This window comes from Eschrichtius robustus, chromosome 2 (genome assembly GCF_028021215.1).
Source record: "Eschrichtius robustus isolate mEscRob2 chromosome 2, mEscRob2.pri, whole genome shotgun sequence".
NCBI classification, from domain to species: Eukaryota; Metazoa; Chordata; class Mammalia; order Artiodactyla; family Eschrichtiidae; genus Eschrichtius; species Eschrichtius robustus.
The window spans coordinates 169,994,656-170,009,828 of NC_090825.1; the positions used below are offsets into that span (position 1 = coordinate 169,994,656).

Here is a 15,173-nt window from a genome sequence, read left to right on the forward strand (position 1 = left end):
CTGAGGGCTGCTTCTAGAAAAGCAACCATCCAGAGAGTCTGAGGAATTTGATTATAAATATATTTTAAAATTAACCTGCTGCCTGGGTGTCTGTTTATATCTGTCTCTTACTCACATGCCTTATATTTTTAATTGCGAGCTTTTCAGTCATCCTTCCTAAATCAAGGCCTCCTACCCTCCGGTTGCCTCACCCACATCTGTCCCCTTAAAACCTCAATTCAGACTCAAGCCAGTCCTCTGTCCCCTTTGCTGGAGAGAGAGAGAGAGAGAGAGAGAGAGAGAAAACAACAACAACAACAAAAAACCCTAGGATCCAGGAATCCTGGTTTCTCTACCTTCGGCTGATTTTTCCGAGGGGCCCTGCCCTGTGTCTCTCCCTCCAGCATTTCCGCCTGGGTGACGAGGCCAGGAGCAGAAATAGCTCTGCCTCAATTAACACCTTCTTCATCGGGGAAAGAAATAATTAGGACATCCCATATTGAGCAAACTTCACAAGCCCAGGAGAGAAGGAGACGGGGGTGGGGGGAGCAAGAAAAAGGAGGCAATAAAAGCATCTCGAATAAACCTTCCTTACTGGGTTTTGCTGCCCTCTGGGAGGTCTGGGGAGAGGGCTCTGCCACCCGGGGGTCATTGGGAAGAGAAGGTGGATGGGAAACCACTCCAGGACAGAATCTTCTTCCTAATAAGACAGGCCTGAAATCTCTTTCCCTTCCCAACGGGCTCCCCTTTGGGCTTTACTGTCTCAATTCACAGTTTCTTTGACGCATGACTAGCGCTGTCATTCAGCCGGCCCACACTGAGGCGGCCCGTGGTCCAAATATTGAAACACAGACTTCCCTCCGATTTGATTTGATTTGGTTCTTGGTCAGAGAGCAAGCAGCTAGGTTTGGATAGCAGGGGATTTAATCAAAGATGTATCTGGAAGCTATTGGGTCCTTGAGTGTGTGGATAGCGTGGGACACTATCCCCAGCAGTTGCCCCGCTGCTGATTCAGAGATGAGCACCAGGGCTGTGCCTGGCCCTCCTGGATTTTCTCCTGCGCCCACCCTGCTTTCTCGATCCAGCAGCTAAGGGGTTGACACTGGCATAGTGCCGGGAGCTCATGAGCCAAGATCCTTCTTGCGCTCTGGTTCTGACTGGCTGGTGCCAGGACTCCCAGCGGGATGGCTTTAAGGCACATTCTGGGGGAGACCAGGAGGAGCCATCCTCGACTCTCCCTTTCCTCCAGGGTAAGGAGGCTTTAGAACTCAGCATGCGCTAGGGTCTGGGGTCACTGCAAGGTAACTAGGCAGAGGCTGTGGGCACTGCGCCTATATTCTGCAGTCATTTGCCCCTACATGCTCCCACCGAAAACACCTTTGATACGTGCTCCAGCCCAGTGTCAGGGCAGCCAGCTGTGCCAGGGCCTTAATGCCCTCCCAGGGGGCAGTCCTTGCCAATGTCAGACAGAATTTGGTGGATAAGTAGCCAGCTCCCTCGCCCCATGTGTGGGATGGCTCTGAGTGTGACCTACACTGTTTCCCCGAGGTGCCCAATGGAACTGAGGTCTGGTTGCCCAAGATGGTAACCTACTTGATAACACCCCCCTTTACTAGATGTTTTCCCTTCCCTGTCTCACTTCTCCACTCCTCTGATGGTGCTTCCTGGGATCACTTCCCAAATAAACCACTCACCCCGGGACAGCTTCTCGGGGACCCCAATGCAATGCCCCGGCAACAACCAAGATCTCGGGGACTGTTTCACCCCCCTGCCTTGCCTGCAGTGCTTTCGGGAGGAGGTTCTCCCAGCTTCCAGGAGAAAGAAGCAAACCCCTGTAGATCCCTTCCAGGAGCTTATCCCTAAGGGAGAAAAGAAAGGGGAGGAAGGTTGGGAAAAAAATACGCTGCTGCTCGGACCTACCTGTGCCCTCTTCAAAGCAGGTGGTATGAAATTTTCCCATATAAAATTCTAACCCTATGATTGCAAAAATAAGGATTGCAAAAAAGAGGAGGAGGCCGATCTGCAGCAAGGGGATCATTGCCTTCATGATCGACTTCAGGACGACTTGTAAACCTGGGGAGACACAGAGAGAGAGGCCCCATAGGCCCGTGAGAAGGCACGCCAAAACCCCACCCCCAAGATGCCTCCTGAGGGAACCCAGAGCACGCAGGAGGCTGGGGACCGGGCGACAGTGAGGGAAGATAGATGGAAGACACAGAGGCTGCTCGTTATAATAATAGGAACCATTCCTCCTAATATTTTAGAGCACTTTTTTTTTTTTTGGTTTTGTTTTGGCCGCGCCGTTTGGCTTGTGGGATCTTAGTTCCCCAAGCAGGGACTGAACCCGGGACCACGGCAGTGAAAGCTCGGAGTCCTAACCACTGGACCGCCAGGGAATTCCCCACTTTTTATCTTTAAAATATTTTTAAAAGTATTGGACATAGGCTGTCCCATTTGATGACCTTTTGGGCAAGAAAGAGGTGGAAATTCATGGCTTTCTGAGCCCCGTTCTTGGGTGTTGGGTGGCTTTCACCCAGAGCGGGGTGACTTTTTCTCACTTCTTTCCACCAAGAGAGGGCGTCTTTTCCTAATTCATACAAAGGCGCCATATACGCTAGTTGCAGCTCTGTCTGGGAAAGCAGTCAATGTCCTAGTTCCAACCCTGAGAAACCGGACATTATTTCATTGGCTTTTAGTAACAACCCCATGAGGCAGGCGCACGTGTAAAATTATCCCCATTTTACAGAGGTGGGAAGCAAACCTCAGCGGATGTCATGATTCACCTTAGGGCATGATAAATAACAGGGCCAGGATTTGCATCCAGGTCGGAATGATGTCAAATCCTCTGTTTGTAACCACTGTTCTCTATGTTTAGGAAAGTCTATGGTTAAAATGAGGATTCAAACATATAGCTTGGGTCTTGCTTCTTGATGAGAAGAACTTCCCATGGCCCACGATTAGCACCTCCTGATGGGTGGAGACCACAGGGAGACTATGTTACTCCAAGAGGTCCAAAATGTAAGGCTGATGCATGTGGCAGAGTGGCTAAGGCTCTGGACACTGGCTGAAGTTGATGCCCAGGCCAGATCTCCTTTGCTGTTGGTGGACCCTCCCTCCAGCTGCTGTGGGCATTTGCTGCTAACGGCTCCCAGATGCTCCTCTTTTCATAGAATTGCCCTTGGTTATCAAAAGCTCCCCACCTGGGAGGCTATCGCTTCCCCACCTCCCACCCCCAATAACTGACCACAGAAGTGCAAAAGACCAGCCTGTTGCCTCAAGTAGGAGACAACTCTGACGCTATTCACACCCCAGAGCTCCCTGCAGGATCCGGCTGAGACTGCATCTTTGTTCAGATCCTTCCACTACCCCGTCCTGCTGCCCTCATTCTCTCTCTCCTGACGGCACTCCCCCAATAAAGCAAGTGCATCTGAACACCTATCTAAATCTGCTTCTAGGGGACCTGACTTAGTCAACTCCTGACTAGCAAAGTGATCTTGAGCAAGTCACGTTCCCGTTCTGAACCTTGGTTTCTTCGTCTGTAAATGGGGATTAGAATAGCACCTCCCTCTCAGGATTAAATGAGAGGGTTCATACCTAGCAAAGTCCCTGGCACATCATAGGTGGTCGTTAAACAAAAATTCTTATTAGTATTAGCTTTGGGATGGCCCTTGATTTAATATGACATAGGCACCCACTGGAATCTTGCAGACACCTGAGTAGAAGTGCCTTCTTTCTAACAAAAAGATCCTGCTGGTGGTTATCTGGAAAATCTTACTCTTTAAATCTGGATGGCAATGAACTTGAAGAATGAAGCTAATGAAATGTAAAATGGTGGTAATAACAGAACCTACTTCACAGGCTTGTTGTGAGGATTAATGAGTTAAAAAAATGGCAAATACTTAGAACAGCGCCTGGTACATAGTAAGTGCTTATAAATAAAAAATAATAGAACAGGGAGATCAGCTCGGTGCTTTGTGACCACCTAGAGGGGGAGGATAGGGAGGGTGGGACGCAGGAGGGAGGGGATATAGGGATATATGTATGCATATAGCTGATTCACTTTGTTATACAGCAGAAACTAACACAACATTGTAAGGCGATTATACTCCAATAACGATGTTAAAAAAAATAGGAATTATTGTTATTATTATTACTACTACTACTACTGAGGCAGTAGGACAGAAAAAGTTTAGCCCTGTTTTGTTTTGTTTTTCTTTTGTTTTTTCCAGCTGAACCTAATCCTGACCCTGTATAGTGCAGCCACCCACAGAGGATCTGGAGGAGAAGCATCCCTGGAGGATGAGAAAATAGCATGGAACGAGTATAGACTTTGGAGCTCATCGCTGTCAAGCTGTAAGAACTCAGGTGAGTCATTTAACCTTTCTGAGCCTCCACCTTTTCATCTGTAAAATGGGTTCACTGGGTGATCGTGAGGATGAACTAAGATAATACACAAAAAGCTCTTTCTGCTGTGCCCGGTACACAGCAGGCACTCAATGAATGGTAACGGTCATTGCCACCAGTATTACCAGCCTTGGGGTCAGACTGGCTAACTCCTAATTCTGCCATTCTCAGCCACGTGACTTTGCTCAAGTTATTCAGCCGCCCTGAGCTTCAGTTTCCCCATCTGTAAAACGGAGATAGCAGCATTACCGACTTCACAGGGTTGTGAGTGTGAGGACCTGGGTGGCGCTTACCATGGCTCCTGATGGAGAAATGCTCAGTAAATGGGTGCGGCTCCTGGCTGGCTTTCAGGCGCTCACCCAGACCTGCAGCCAGATGCCTGGTGGGGAGTCCCCTGAGGGACTTCCCCAAAGTGGAGGCTGCCCTGACCCAGGCTGGGGACGCACCCAAGGGTTCCTGTGACACGCTATGCAGAGGGGAAACCAAGGGCTCGCGGGACCCCCTGAGCAGACCCCTGGTCACGGTTGGAAACTCACGCACTTGGGATTCCAGACACCAGCTTGAGCGGCCGCAGCACTCGAACTGCCCTCAGCGTTCTTAGGTCAAACTCCGTCCCAACTGTTGCCAAGATGCTGGAAGAAAGAAGCCAGAACAGAAAGCAGAAGGTGGGTTTCAGGGTCAGACCGGTGGGCGGGGGTTCGATGTTGTGGTGTATTGGCTGGGTGACCACAGGCAGGTGATTTTACATTGCTGGGCCTCAGTTTCGTCACCTGTAAAACAGTGTTAATAGTACCTGCTTCACAGGATAACAGATGATTTACAAAGACCCCACATAGGTGTATGGTTGATGATACTCGATAAACATTAGGCTGAGAAGAACAGAAGACTCCTGTGGCACCTGGTTGGGGTGACTTTCAGTGTATTTTGCAACTCACAATCAGGATGGATCCTGGGGAGGCTGGGAGGCCCTGGGGGAAGGACCAAGGGGAGTGGCAGATCCTTCGGGGCTCAGGTCTCTTTACCAACTGGCAAGAAAGCAGTTTAGTGTTAAGATCCCAGCCAGCATGGGTTCAAATCTCAGCTCTGCCACTTCCCAGCTGGGTGACCTTGGGCAAGTTACTTCCCCTCTCCATGCCTCAGTTCCCCCTTTTGTATAACAGGGATCACAACAGTACCTACACCTCAAAGGGGTGTGAGGATTAAATGAATCGATACACGTGAAGTGGTTGGCATTGTGGCCAGAACACAGGAAGTGTACTAAGCTACTCAAACAACCCAAACAATGGGTGTAGCCCTGCGGGGGTGGACCAGCTGACATCAGCTCCAGAAGGGGACTACAGACCCCGAACCTCAGGGCAAAAAGTCACTCCTGTAAATACAGGTGAGTAAGAATCACGGTGATAGGTGAGAGGACCCTCCCGTAGAAAGCCCCCCCGTAAAGACCCCATCCTAAGACCTCATTTGTAAAAAGTATTGCTGGTGAGAAAAAGGGTCCCAGAGACCCTCCTCAACCCAAGGAACCCCCAGACCCGTTTCCTGAATAAGAAATGTAGTAGGAACCACCATGGAACTATGCCACAGAAGAGGTTGTTGTTGGAGCCTCACATGATAGGCAAGAAATGCTGAAAAACAGAGGGCTCTGTGGTTAAGAGGAGGGAGACCACGCAAATAATTTGGGGGTGTCTTCAGTTTTGTCCAGGGATCTGGACCTTATGACTTTTACTTTGAACAACCATATCTGCATCTGTGAATACCCAGTATCTACATCTCTTTGTCTTTTTAAAAAATAAATGTATTTATTTATTTATTTTTGGCTGTGTTGGGTCTTCATTGCCGCGCTCGGGCTTTCTCTAGTTGCAGTGACCAGGGGCTACTCTTTGTTGCGGTGCGCGGGCTTCTCCTTGCGGTGGCTTCTCTTGTTGTGGAGCGTGGGCTCTAGGCGTGAGGGCTTCAGTAGTTGTGGCACATGGGCTCAGTAGTTGTGGCACACGGGCTCAGTAGTTGTGGCTCACGGGCTCTAGAGTGCAGGCTCAGTAGTTGTGGCGCACAGGCTTAGTTGCTCCGTGGCATGTGGGATCTTCCCGGACCAGGGCTTGAACCTGTGTCCCCTGCATTGGCAGGTGGATTCTTAACCACTGAGCCACCAGGGAAGTCCCATCTTTGTCTTTTTTTAAATTTAATTTTTATTTTGTATTGGAGTATAGTTGAGTTTCAATGTTGTGTTAGTTTTAGGTGTACAGCAAAGTGATTCAGTTATACATATACATACATCCATTCTTTTTCAGATTCTTTTCCCATATAGATTATTATAGAATATTGAGTAGAGTTCCCTGTGCTATACAGTAGGTCCTTGGTGATTATCTATTTTATATATAGTATATCTCTTTGTCTTTGAGACAACCAGTATCTGCATCTGTAAATAACCAATATTGGCACGCCTTTGTCTCAGGACTTTCTTTGAAGCTGAGACAGGCCCAGGGAGTGAATTCCCCTGTGGGAGCAGCCCTCCACCAAAGATTGCTGGGAGTAGGTGGATGAATTCCCCAGCTCCCCTGCCCCCTCCTCCCAGATCCTCTGAGGTGTGAGTTCTACACAGGCTCCCAGAGAGGCTGAGCCCAGCTGCCCGCAGCGGGTAACCTGCTTGACCCTTCATTCTTCCTTGTCTCCCCACCCTTGTCCCCCACCCACACTTCCTGGAGTCACTTCCCAGATGAACTACTTGCACCTGAATCCTTGTTTCAGGGTCAATATGGAGGCACACCAAACTAAGACCCAACTCTTTTTCCAACTATTCCTAGAGCAGAGACGGGTCTATTAGGTTGGGCTGACCTCCTTTTCCACCATCAACAAATGCATATCTGAACACGTCCTGTGTGTGCTGGGCAAAGCAATACCTGAGGTCCTCCTTGCCCCACGGAGCTGATGTGGGAGAAGAATGTTTAACCAAAAAAGGCACACAGAGAATGAATCCGTCACAGGTGTCATGCATTCTTAGAGAGAGCAGGGGAAAACAACAGCTCTGAGGGCACACAGCAGGTAGTGTTAACTCGTCTGGGACCCAGGGAGGACCCCGTCTCAAGCTGAGGGCTCACGGAAGAGGAGGAGGGATCTGGTCCATGGGGGAAGAACTTTCCAGGCTGACGGAATGGCAGAGACAGAGAGCCTGGGGTGGGAAGGAGCTTGGCAAATTCAAAGAATGAGATGGTGCATGGTGGGGATTTGGATGGTGCCATGAAGCTGAAGTATAGGTGGGGGCCATGCCATGCAACCCCAAAGAACTTTTCATTCATTTAATTCTATTTTTCTTTTCCTCTCCCAACTTTCCGATATTCACTGGCATTCCTCAAACTCCATCATCCTATAGATCACCAGTCTATTTCACTTTCTTCCTTCTTGGCAGATAAAAGCCATGGGTGAGGGCATGCACAGTAAATGACAAGCATTTGTTGAGTTTTCATTCACTCACTTCACAAACATGAACTGGGCACCTACAATGTGCCAGGCTCTGTCTAGGTCCTGGGGACAGGAGTCATAGGAATCCCTGTTTGCATGGGGGAGGCTGAGAATAAACGCAGTAAATATGCCAGATGTCAGGGTGATGAGTACAAGGGAGAAAAGCAGTGCAGAGAAGGGGGTGCATTGGTAACGTGGGGCAGGGTGAGGGGAGTGATGACACACATATCAATTGGTAAAGGCCAACTGCTCTTTCCTGCCTGGCAGGGAAGTAGTTCAGAGTTAAGGATGTTCAGACCAGCACTGCCCAGTAGAACCTTAAGAAGAGCCATGTGTTGGACATAGAGAACAGACTGGTGGCTGCCAAGGGGGAGGGGGTTGAGGGAGGGATGGAGTGGGAGGCTGGGGTTAGCAGATGTAAGCTTTTATATATAGAATGGATGAACAACGAGGTCCTGCTGTACAGCACGGAGAACTATATTCAATATCCTATGATAAACCATAATGGAAAAGAATATAAAAAAAGAGAATGTATATATATGTATAAGTGAATCATTCTGCTGTATAGCAGAAATTAACACAACGTTGTAAATCAACTATACTTCAATTAAAAAAAAGAAAAGAAAAAAGGAAAAAACAAGAAGAGCCATGTGTGAAATTTAAAATTTTCCAGTAGCCACATTGAGAGTCAAAAGAAACAGGTAAAATTAATTTTAATAAATATAGTTTCTTTAACCTGGTGTGTCCGAAGCATTATCATTTCAACAGGCAATCAATATGAAAGATTATTCTCAAGACATTTTATACATTCTTTCCTTTGGAGTACGTCTTTGAAATCTTGGTGCAGATTCTACACCTATGGCACATCTAAACTCAGGTGCTCAATGGCCACACGTGGCCAGTGGTGAATGGACCACACAGCTCAGGTACGGAGAGTCAGTGGGATAAAGATGTGAAGTGAGCCACAGGAATATGTCAGAGGAAAACTCTAGGCAGAGGGACAGTCAGTGCAAAGGTACATGTGAGGAACAGCAAGGAGGCTAGTGAGGCTGGAACCGAGTAAGCCAGGGTGACAGTGGGAGGAGATGAGGCCTGGGGGGTGATGGGGCCAATGGTGCAGGGCCTTGTGGGCCACGGTGAGGACTTCGGCTTTTGCTCCGAGTGAAGTAGGAGCCGTGGAGGGTTCTGAGCACTGAAGAGACATGATCTGACTTGTATTAAAATAAGACCCCCCTGGGGGTCAAGGCCAGAAGCTGGGAGACTAGGGGGGGAGGTGACTGCCCTGGTCCAGGTGAGAGATGATGGGTTTAGACCCATCGTCGTACTGAACACAAGGATAAAGCTGAGCTGAACTCAGCCCTGCCCTTAGATGACCATACAAGTAAGTGGGTGAGAGATTCAAGTCCTTTTGGCTCCAGGGCTGTAGGAGGCAGGAACGAGGAGGAAATGAGTACAGACAGGAAGGCTGGGGACAGCATGATTGTGCAGCCCAAGTCTGAAGAGGCAGCACAGCACAAAATGTTACAAAATCTTAGAGACTTGGAGTTAAACCCTGACCCTGAATTTTCTCATTACGTGGCCTTTGCCCTAACTTCTCTGAGCCTCTGAAATGCAGACAATCCAACCTCCCTCCTGCCCAGTGCAATCTTAGCTCGCACCCAAGGTGTACTATCTCCAGACTCCCTCCCTGGATGGATGACAGAGTTAGGAGAAGAACAGGAGGAGGGGGAAGGCTTCTCAGGCCGAGAATGTCCTACAGAGGCAGAAGGCTTCCCTCAGGATACGTGGTCGGGGGAAACCGGAGGCAGAGAAGGTGGGTCTTGTTGTCTGGACAGTGAGAGTCATGTAAGGTTTTGGAGCAAGGGAGGGATGTGATTAGGGTTGGCGTTAGGAAGACAAGCCTGACAGCTGAAAGGACAGATTGGTGGTGATGGAGGGAGGAATTAGGAGGCAGCCACAAGAGCCGACCGGCGTAATGAGGGCTAGAACTAGGACAAAGGCAGTGGGAGTACAAAGGAGGCCCCAATTTATATATAACTGCCATTGACTGCTGTGCACCGGGAAACTTGCCTGGGCTCATCAAGTCCTCCCTGCATCCCAGCAGCCAGCAGGATGAGTCCCATTTTACAGAGGAGGAAACTGAAGCCCAGATAAGTTACTAATGCATGGAGGTCCACACCGCCAAGTAAGAATGTGAACCCAGGACCCCAGGACTCCTGAACCCTAGTTTTCTACCTCACGTGGCTTGTTGGATGGGGTGGGGGCAATGGTGGGAAAGAAAGGGAAGGGAAGAATGGCTTTCTGATTATGATTGGAACACCAAGTGGTCCATTTATTCAACCAGGGTTTATTGAGCACCTGCTATGCACCAGACACTCAGGTAGGACCTGAGGATGCCACCATGAACAAAGTGTCAATGGGAAAATATACGGTATGTCAGATGGTGTGACGCACTATGGAGAACAATACGGCAGCCGCCAGGGCTTCCAATGGAAGGATGGAGCATGTGGTGGGAGAGAGGGGTTAAGACTGGGTTACCTGAAGGATGGAGTTGTCAACTGAGATGGGGACGATGGAGGAAGGGGGTGGTTTGGAGGAAGATCAAGAGCTGGATTGTGGACACGTTAAGTTTGGGAAGCCAGTTTTCTGTAATTCCCTCACTAAAACCTTCCAATGGCTTCTATCATGCTTAGAATAAAATCCAAACGGTAGCGTGACCATAAGACCTTGTGTGACTTTACTCCCACTGACTGCTCTGTGCTATACTCCAGGCACTTTGGCTTTCTGTTCTTCCAATGGGAAAATCTCCTTTCCACCATGGGAATGCTATGTTGGCCATCTCTTCTACTTCAAACACTTGCCCCATCCCGTCAACTCTCTCCCTCTTTTCTTAGCTGGCCCTCTTCAAATCCTTCAGATTGCAGCTCAAATTTTTCTTCTCAGAGAGGATTTCCATGTCCCCTCCGGATAAAGAGAACCTTCACTCTCTGAAATTATACTGTTTATTAAGTTGTATATATTATTCACCTCCTCTTCTAGAATATCAGCTCCAGGAGGTCAGAGACTTTTTTTTTTTATTGGGGTATAGTTGTTTTACAATGTTGTGTTAGTTTCTACTGTACAGCAAAGTGGAATTCCCTGTGCTATACAGCAGGTCCTCATTAGTTATCTATTTTATACATATTAGTGTATATACGTCAATCTCAATCTCCCAATTCATCCCACTCCCTTGGTGTCCATACGTTTGTTCTCTACGACTGTGCAGAGACTTTTTTTTGGTAGTACCTGCAGCACCTTTCCTGACGCAGCAGGTACTCAATGCATATTTGGTGAATGCATCAGGAGCGGTCAAGGGTAGGGTTATGGTAGACCAGATATCCCAGGGTAGATAGCTAAAATGAAAAAAGCCAAGAATCCCCAATGGAATGTTGGGGAAGGGAAAAAAAAAAAAAAAGACAAGTAGAGGAAAGATATTGGTGAAAAAGAGGGAGAAGTCACAGAGGCAGGAGGAGACCTGGCAGAAGAGTGTCATCCCTAAGGGTCAAGTTCAAAAGCGTTTCGAGAAAGGAGAGGTCATTGGTCTCCAGGGCAGCACAGAAATGAGTAAGATGCAAGGGATGAAAAGCATCCATTACACAACACTGGGGAGTCTCGCCATGGTTGATGGCTGGAGAGAACAAGAGGAGAGGAACTGGAAACAAGAGCCTGGGTATGAGAAGAGAGTCTTTTTAGGGTGGAAGAGAACTGAGTATGTTTATGTGTCGAGAGAGAAAAGTCGATGATGTATCCCTTGGCCTTTAGAGCCATGCTGCCTGATACAGTAAACATTAGCTACACATAGTTGTTTAAATATACATTTATAACTAAATTAGACATTCAGTTCCTCAGTCACATTAGTCGCACTTACACATAACTATTTAAATATGTAATTAATTTAATTTAAATTAAATGAGAACTTCAGTTCCTCAGTCGACTTTTAAGTGCTCCACAGCCACATGTGGACAGTCGCATACAAATAACATTTCCATCATTGTAGAAAGTTCCATTGGATGGTGTTGCTCTAGCATGTACCCCCACTAGGGCAGGAATTTTCATCTGTTTTGCTCACAGCTGTATCCCCAGGACCTAAAACTGTGCCTGGCATAGAGTAGGTGCTCAATAAATGTTTGTTGAATGAATGAATGAATAAATAATGAAGTGAAATGTAGGAAAGCATAGTGATAACTAATAGACTATATTCCAGAAGAGATGGAAGTCTGTGTAGACGGCAGGACTTGTCTTTTTTTTTAAATTAATTTATTTATTTTTGGCTGTGTTGGGTCTTCATTTCTGTGCGAGGGCTTTCTCTAGTTGCGGCAAGCGGGGGCCACTCTTCATCGCGGTGCACGGGCCTCTCACTATCGCGGCCTCTCTTGTTGCGGAGCACAGGCTCCAGACGCGCAGGCTCAGTAGTTGTGGCTCACGGGCCTAGTTGCTCCGCGGCATGTGGGATCTTCCCAGATCAGGGCTCGAACCCGTGTCCCCTGCACTGGCAGGCAGATTCTCAACCACTGCGCCACCAGGGAAGCCCAGGACTTGTCTTAAACTAGGAAAAAATCAGGGAAGACACAGATGGTTGTCTACTCGATAGCCAATCCCACCCCCTCCCTTGCTAATGGAGCCCACCTTCCATCAAAGAGGCAGAAAATACCCAATAGTCTCTTTCTCCCAGGATTCCTTGCAATGGGAGCACTGGTCACATGACCCAGTCTTGCGCTTAACAGGATCTGAGTGAAAGTCCGCTGGGTGCTTCTGGGAAAGTTTCCCTTCTTTGAGAAGAGTCACAGGGCAGGAGACAGCCCTTCCTCTTCTTTGGCCAGATGCTTTTGCGCCTACACAGGATGGCTGGGTAGACATCTTGGAACCGTGAGTAGTAAAGGTTACCAAGAAAAGTCCTTACACTGAAGATGGCAGAGTGGAAAGATGGAAAGGATTCCTTGGAGACATTGCTGAGCTGCAGAACCAACACTGCAACCAAGCTCCCAGCCTGCAGACTTCTTGTAATGTGGATAACAAACACTCTTCCTAGCAGTTAAGAGCCAGAGAGCCCTGGTTCAAATCCCAGTTCTGCCAATCACTAGCTGTGTGGCCTTGGGCAAGATACTCAACTTCTCTGTGCCTCAGTTTCCTGAGCTATAGAATGGGGATGATCATAGTACTTCCCTTTATAGGTGTGGGAATTTAGGTGATATGCTTAGCACTGTGCTTGGAATTTAGTCAGTTCTATATAAATGTTTGCTATCATCATCATCATCACCATTTAAATTTTTATTTTGTTACTTGCCCCTAAGTTATACCAGAACTGACTGATCAAGGAACCAAATTCATTGAGTTTATTCTCTTTGCCAGGTTATATGCTAATGGCCTTACATACTGAGGTCCCATTTTATGCCTCAGCATATTTACCAGGTGAATGCTCTACACTCAGTTCATTGACAGGGGTACCGAGACACTGAGGGGTTAACTACTTGCCCACAGTCACACAGCTAACATGTGGTGCCTGTATCCTGAGTCTGGCTTTGCTGCACCTAGGGAGCCTAGGGCCCAGCGAGAGCCCCAGACTGCTGCCCCTGGTTAACTTCACCACACCCACTTACCCTCTCCTGGGACCTCAGCCAATTTTACACCTCCACTAACCTAAGTGTAAGAAGGAGCTAGATTTTTCTCTAGCTGGCTGGAAGTCAGAATGTCAATAAATATTTGCAGAGGAGCAACTACTATGTGCCAGGTGGGTGAGGAGGGGAACATGTGCAAAGGCCCTGGAGCTGGAGAGACCTTATGGTGAAGAGTGAAGTTACCAGATGAGAGGGAGGGGCAGGGGTCAGGAGAATGAGAAGGAGATGTTAGCGTGGTTGGAAAGCAGGGGAGAGGAGGGGGGATGTCGTCAAACCCCTGACCTCTGGTTAGAAGAAGCACCTGCCCACACTATTTACAATAGCCAAGACATGGAAGCAACCTAAATGTCCATCGACAGATGCATGGATTAAGATGTGGAACATATACACAACGGAATATTACTCAGCCATAAAAAAAGAATGAAATAATGCCATTTGCAGCAACATGGATGGACCCAGAGATTATCACACTAACTGAAGTAAGCCAGACAGAGAAAGACAAATATCATACGACATAATATAATATCACTTATATGTGGAATCTAAAAAATGATACAAATAAACTTATTTACAAAGCAGAAATAGATCCACAGACATAGAAAACAAATTTACGGTTACCAAAGGGGAAAGGAAGGAGAAGGATAAATTAGGAGTTTGGGATTAACATATACACACTATATATATAAAATAGATAAACAACAAGGACCTACAGTATAGCACAGGGAACTATACTCAATATTTTATAATAACCTATAAGGGAAAAGAATCTGAAAAAGAATACATATATGTGTGTGTGTGTGTATGTGTGTATATATATATATATATATATATATATATATATATATATGTAAGAATGTATATACATACATATATATGTATAACTGATTCACTTTACTGTACACCTGAAACTAACACAACACTGTAAATCAACTATACTTCTATAAAAAAAATTTTTTTTAATTAAAAAAAGAAGCACCTGCCCTCATAGATCTGGGTCCAATCTTCCTGAGATGAGTATTTAGGAGCATAACTACTTCCCGTACAGTCTATATTCTTGCCATTCATAGATTTTGCAAATCTTCTTCAAGTTCATTCTTATATCACCTAGATTTCAGCTTCTCTTGGGAAAACTATTTCTAAAATTCCTTTTTTAAACCCTCAAATGCAGAGAGTTGAGACAATCACTTTTTCAGTTCACGGCATAGCTTCGCCTTTGGTCTGTGCAATGCCCCTCTCTTGTTCGTTCGTTCGTTCATTCATCATTCATTCCTTTTTATCTCCATATTCTACTTTCATTCTTTTTCCCCGAGACAACTGATATGTCTAATTTGGTCTTATTGGAGTGCATTCTTGTAAAACGTGTTTTATTTTGAGTGCATATATTTTAAATTTACACGAATGGCATGAAGTTAGGAATATTCTGTTGTTCTCTGTTTTCAGCCAATGAAAACAGAACAGCAGACGTGCATTCCGGGGCTCTCGCTGGTCCCCAGGCTCCCTAGGTGAAGCCGCCACATCCCACCTCCCCATCCCCCAGGGACAGACACCAGGCGGCCTCCAGATCCTCTTCCACAGATGGCGATGGAGTGAATATGCCCATACTCAGTCCTTACAGACCCAGTGAAAGTCTCCCTGAGATGGGTGGCTGGGAGCATCTGGACTTAATCGGACTAGGCACTGCCC

The 15,173-nt window shown here is 47.1% G+C and overlaps 1 protein-coding gene across 3 annotated transcripts in view; it reads right to left on the reverse strand.

Annotated features, from left to right (window-relative positions):
- Positions 1-15,173, reverse strand: part of CACNA1A (calcium voltage-gated channel subunit alpha1 A) — a 234,429-nt gene that overhangs the window by 121,062 nt on the left and 98,194 nt on the right. For all 3 annotated transcript variants that reach the window (XM_068534814.1, XM_068534815.1, XM_068534816.1), the window contains exons 4-5: positions 4,924-5,015; positions 1,900-2,052 (exon numbers count right to left, since the gene is read on the reverse strand). In XM_068534814.1, the coding sequence (XP_068390915.1) occupies positions 1,900-2,052; positions 4,924-5,015 (245 nt within the window). The remainder of the gene's footprint in view (positions 1-1,899; positions 2,053-4,923; positions 5,016-15,173) is intronic.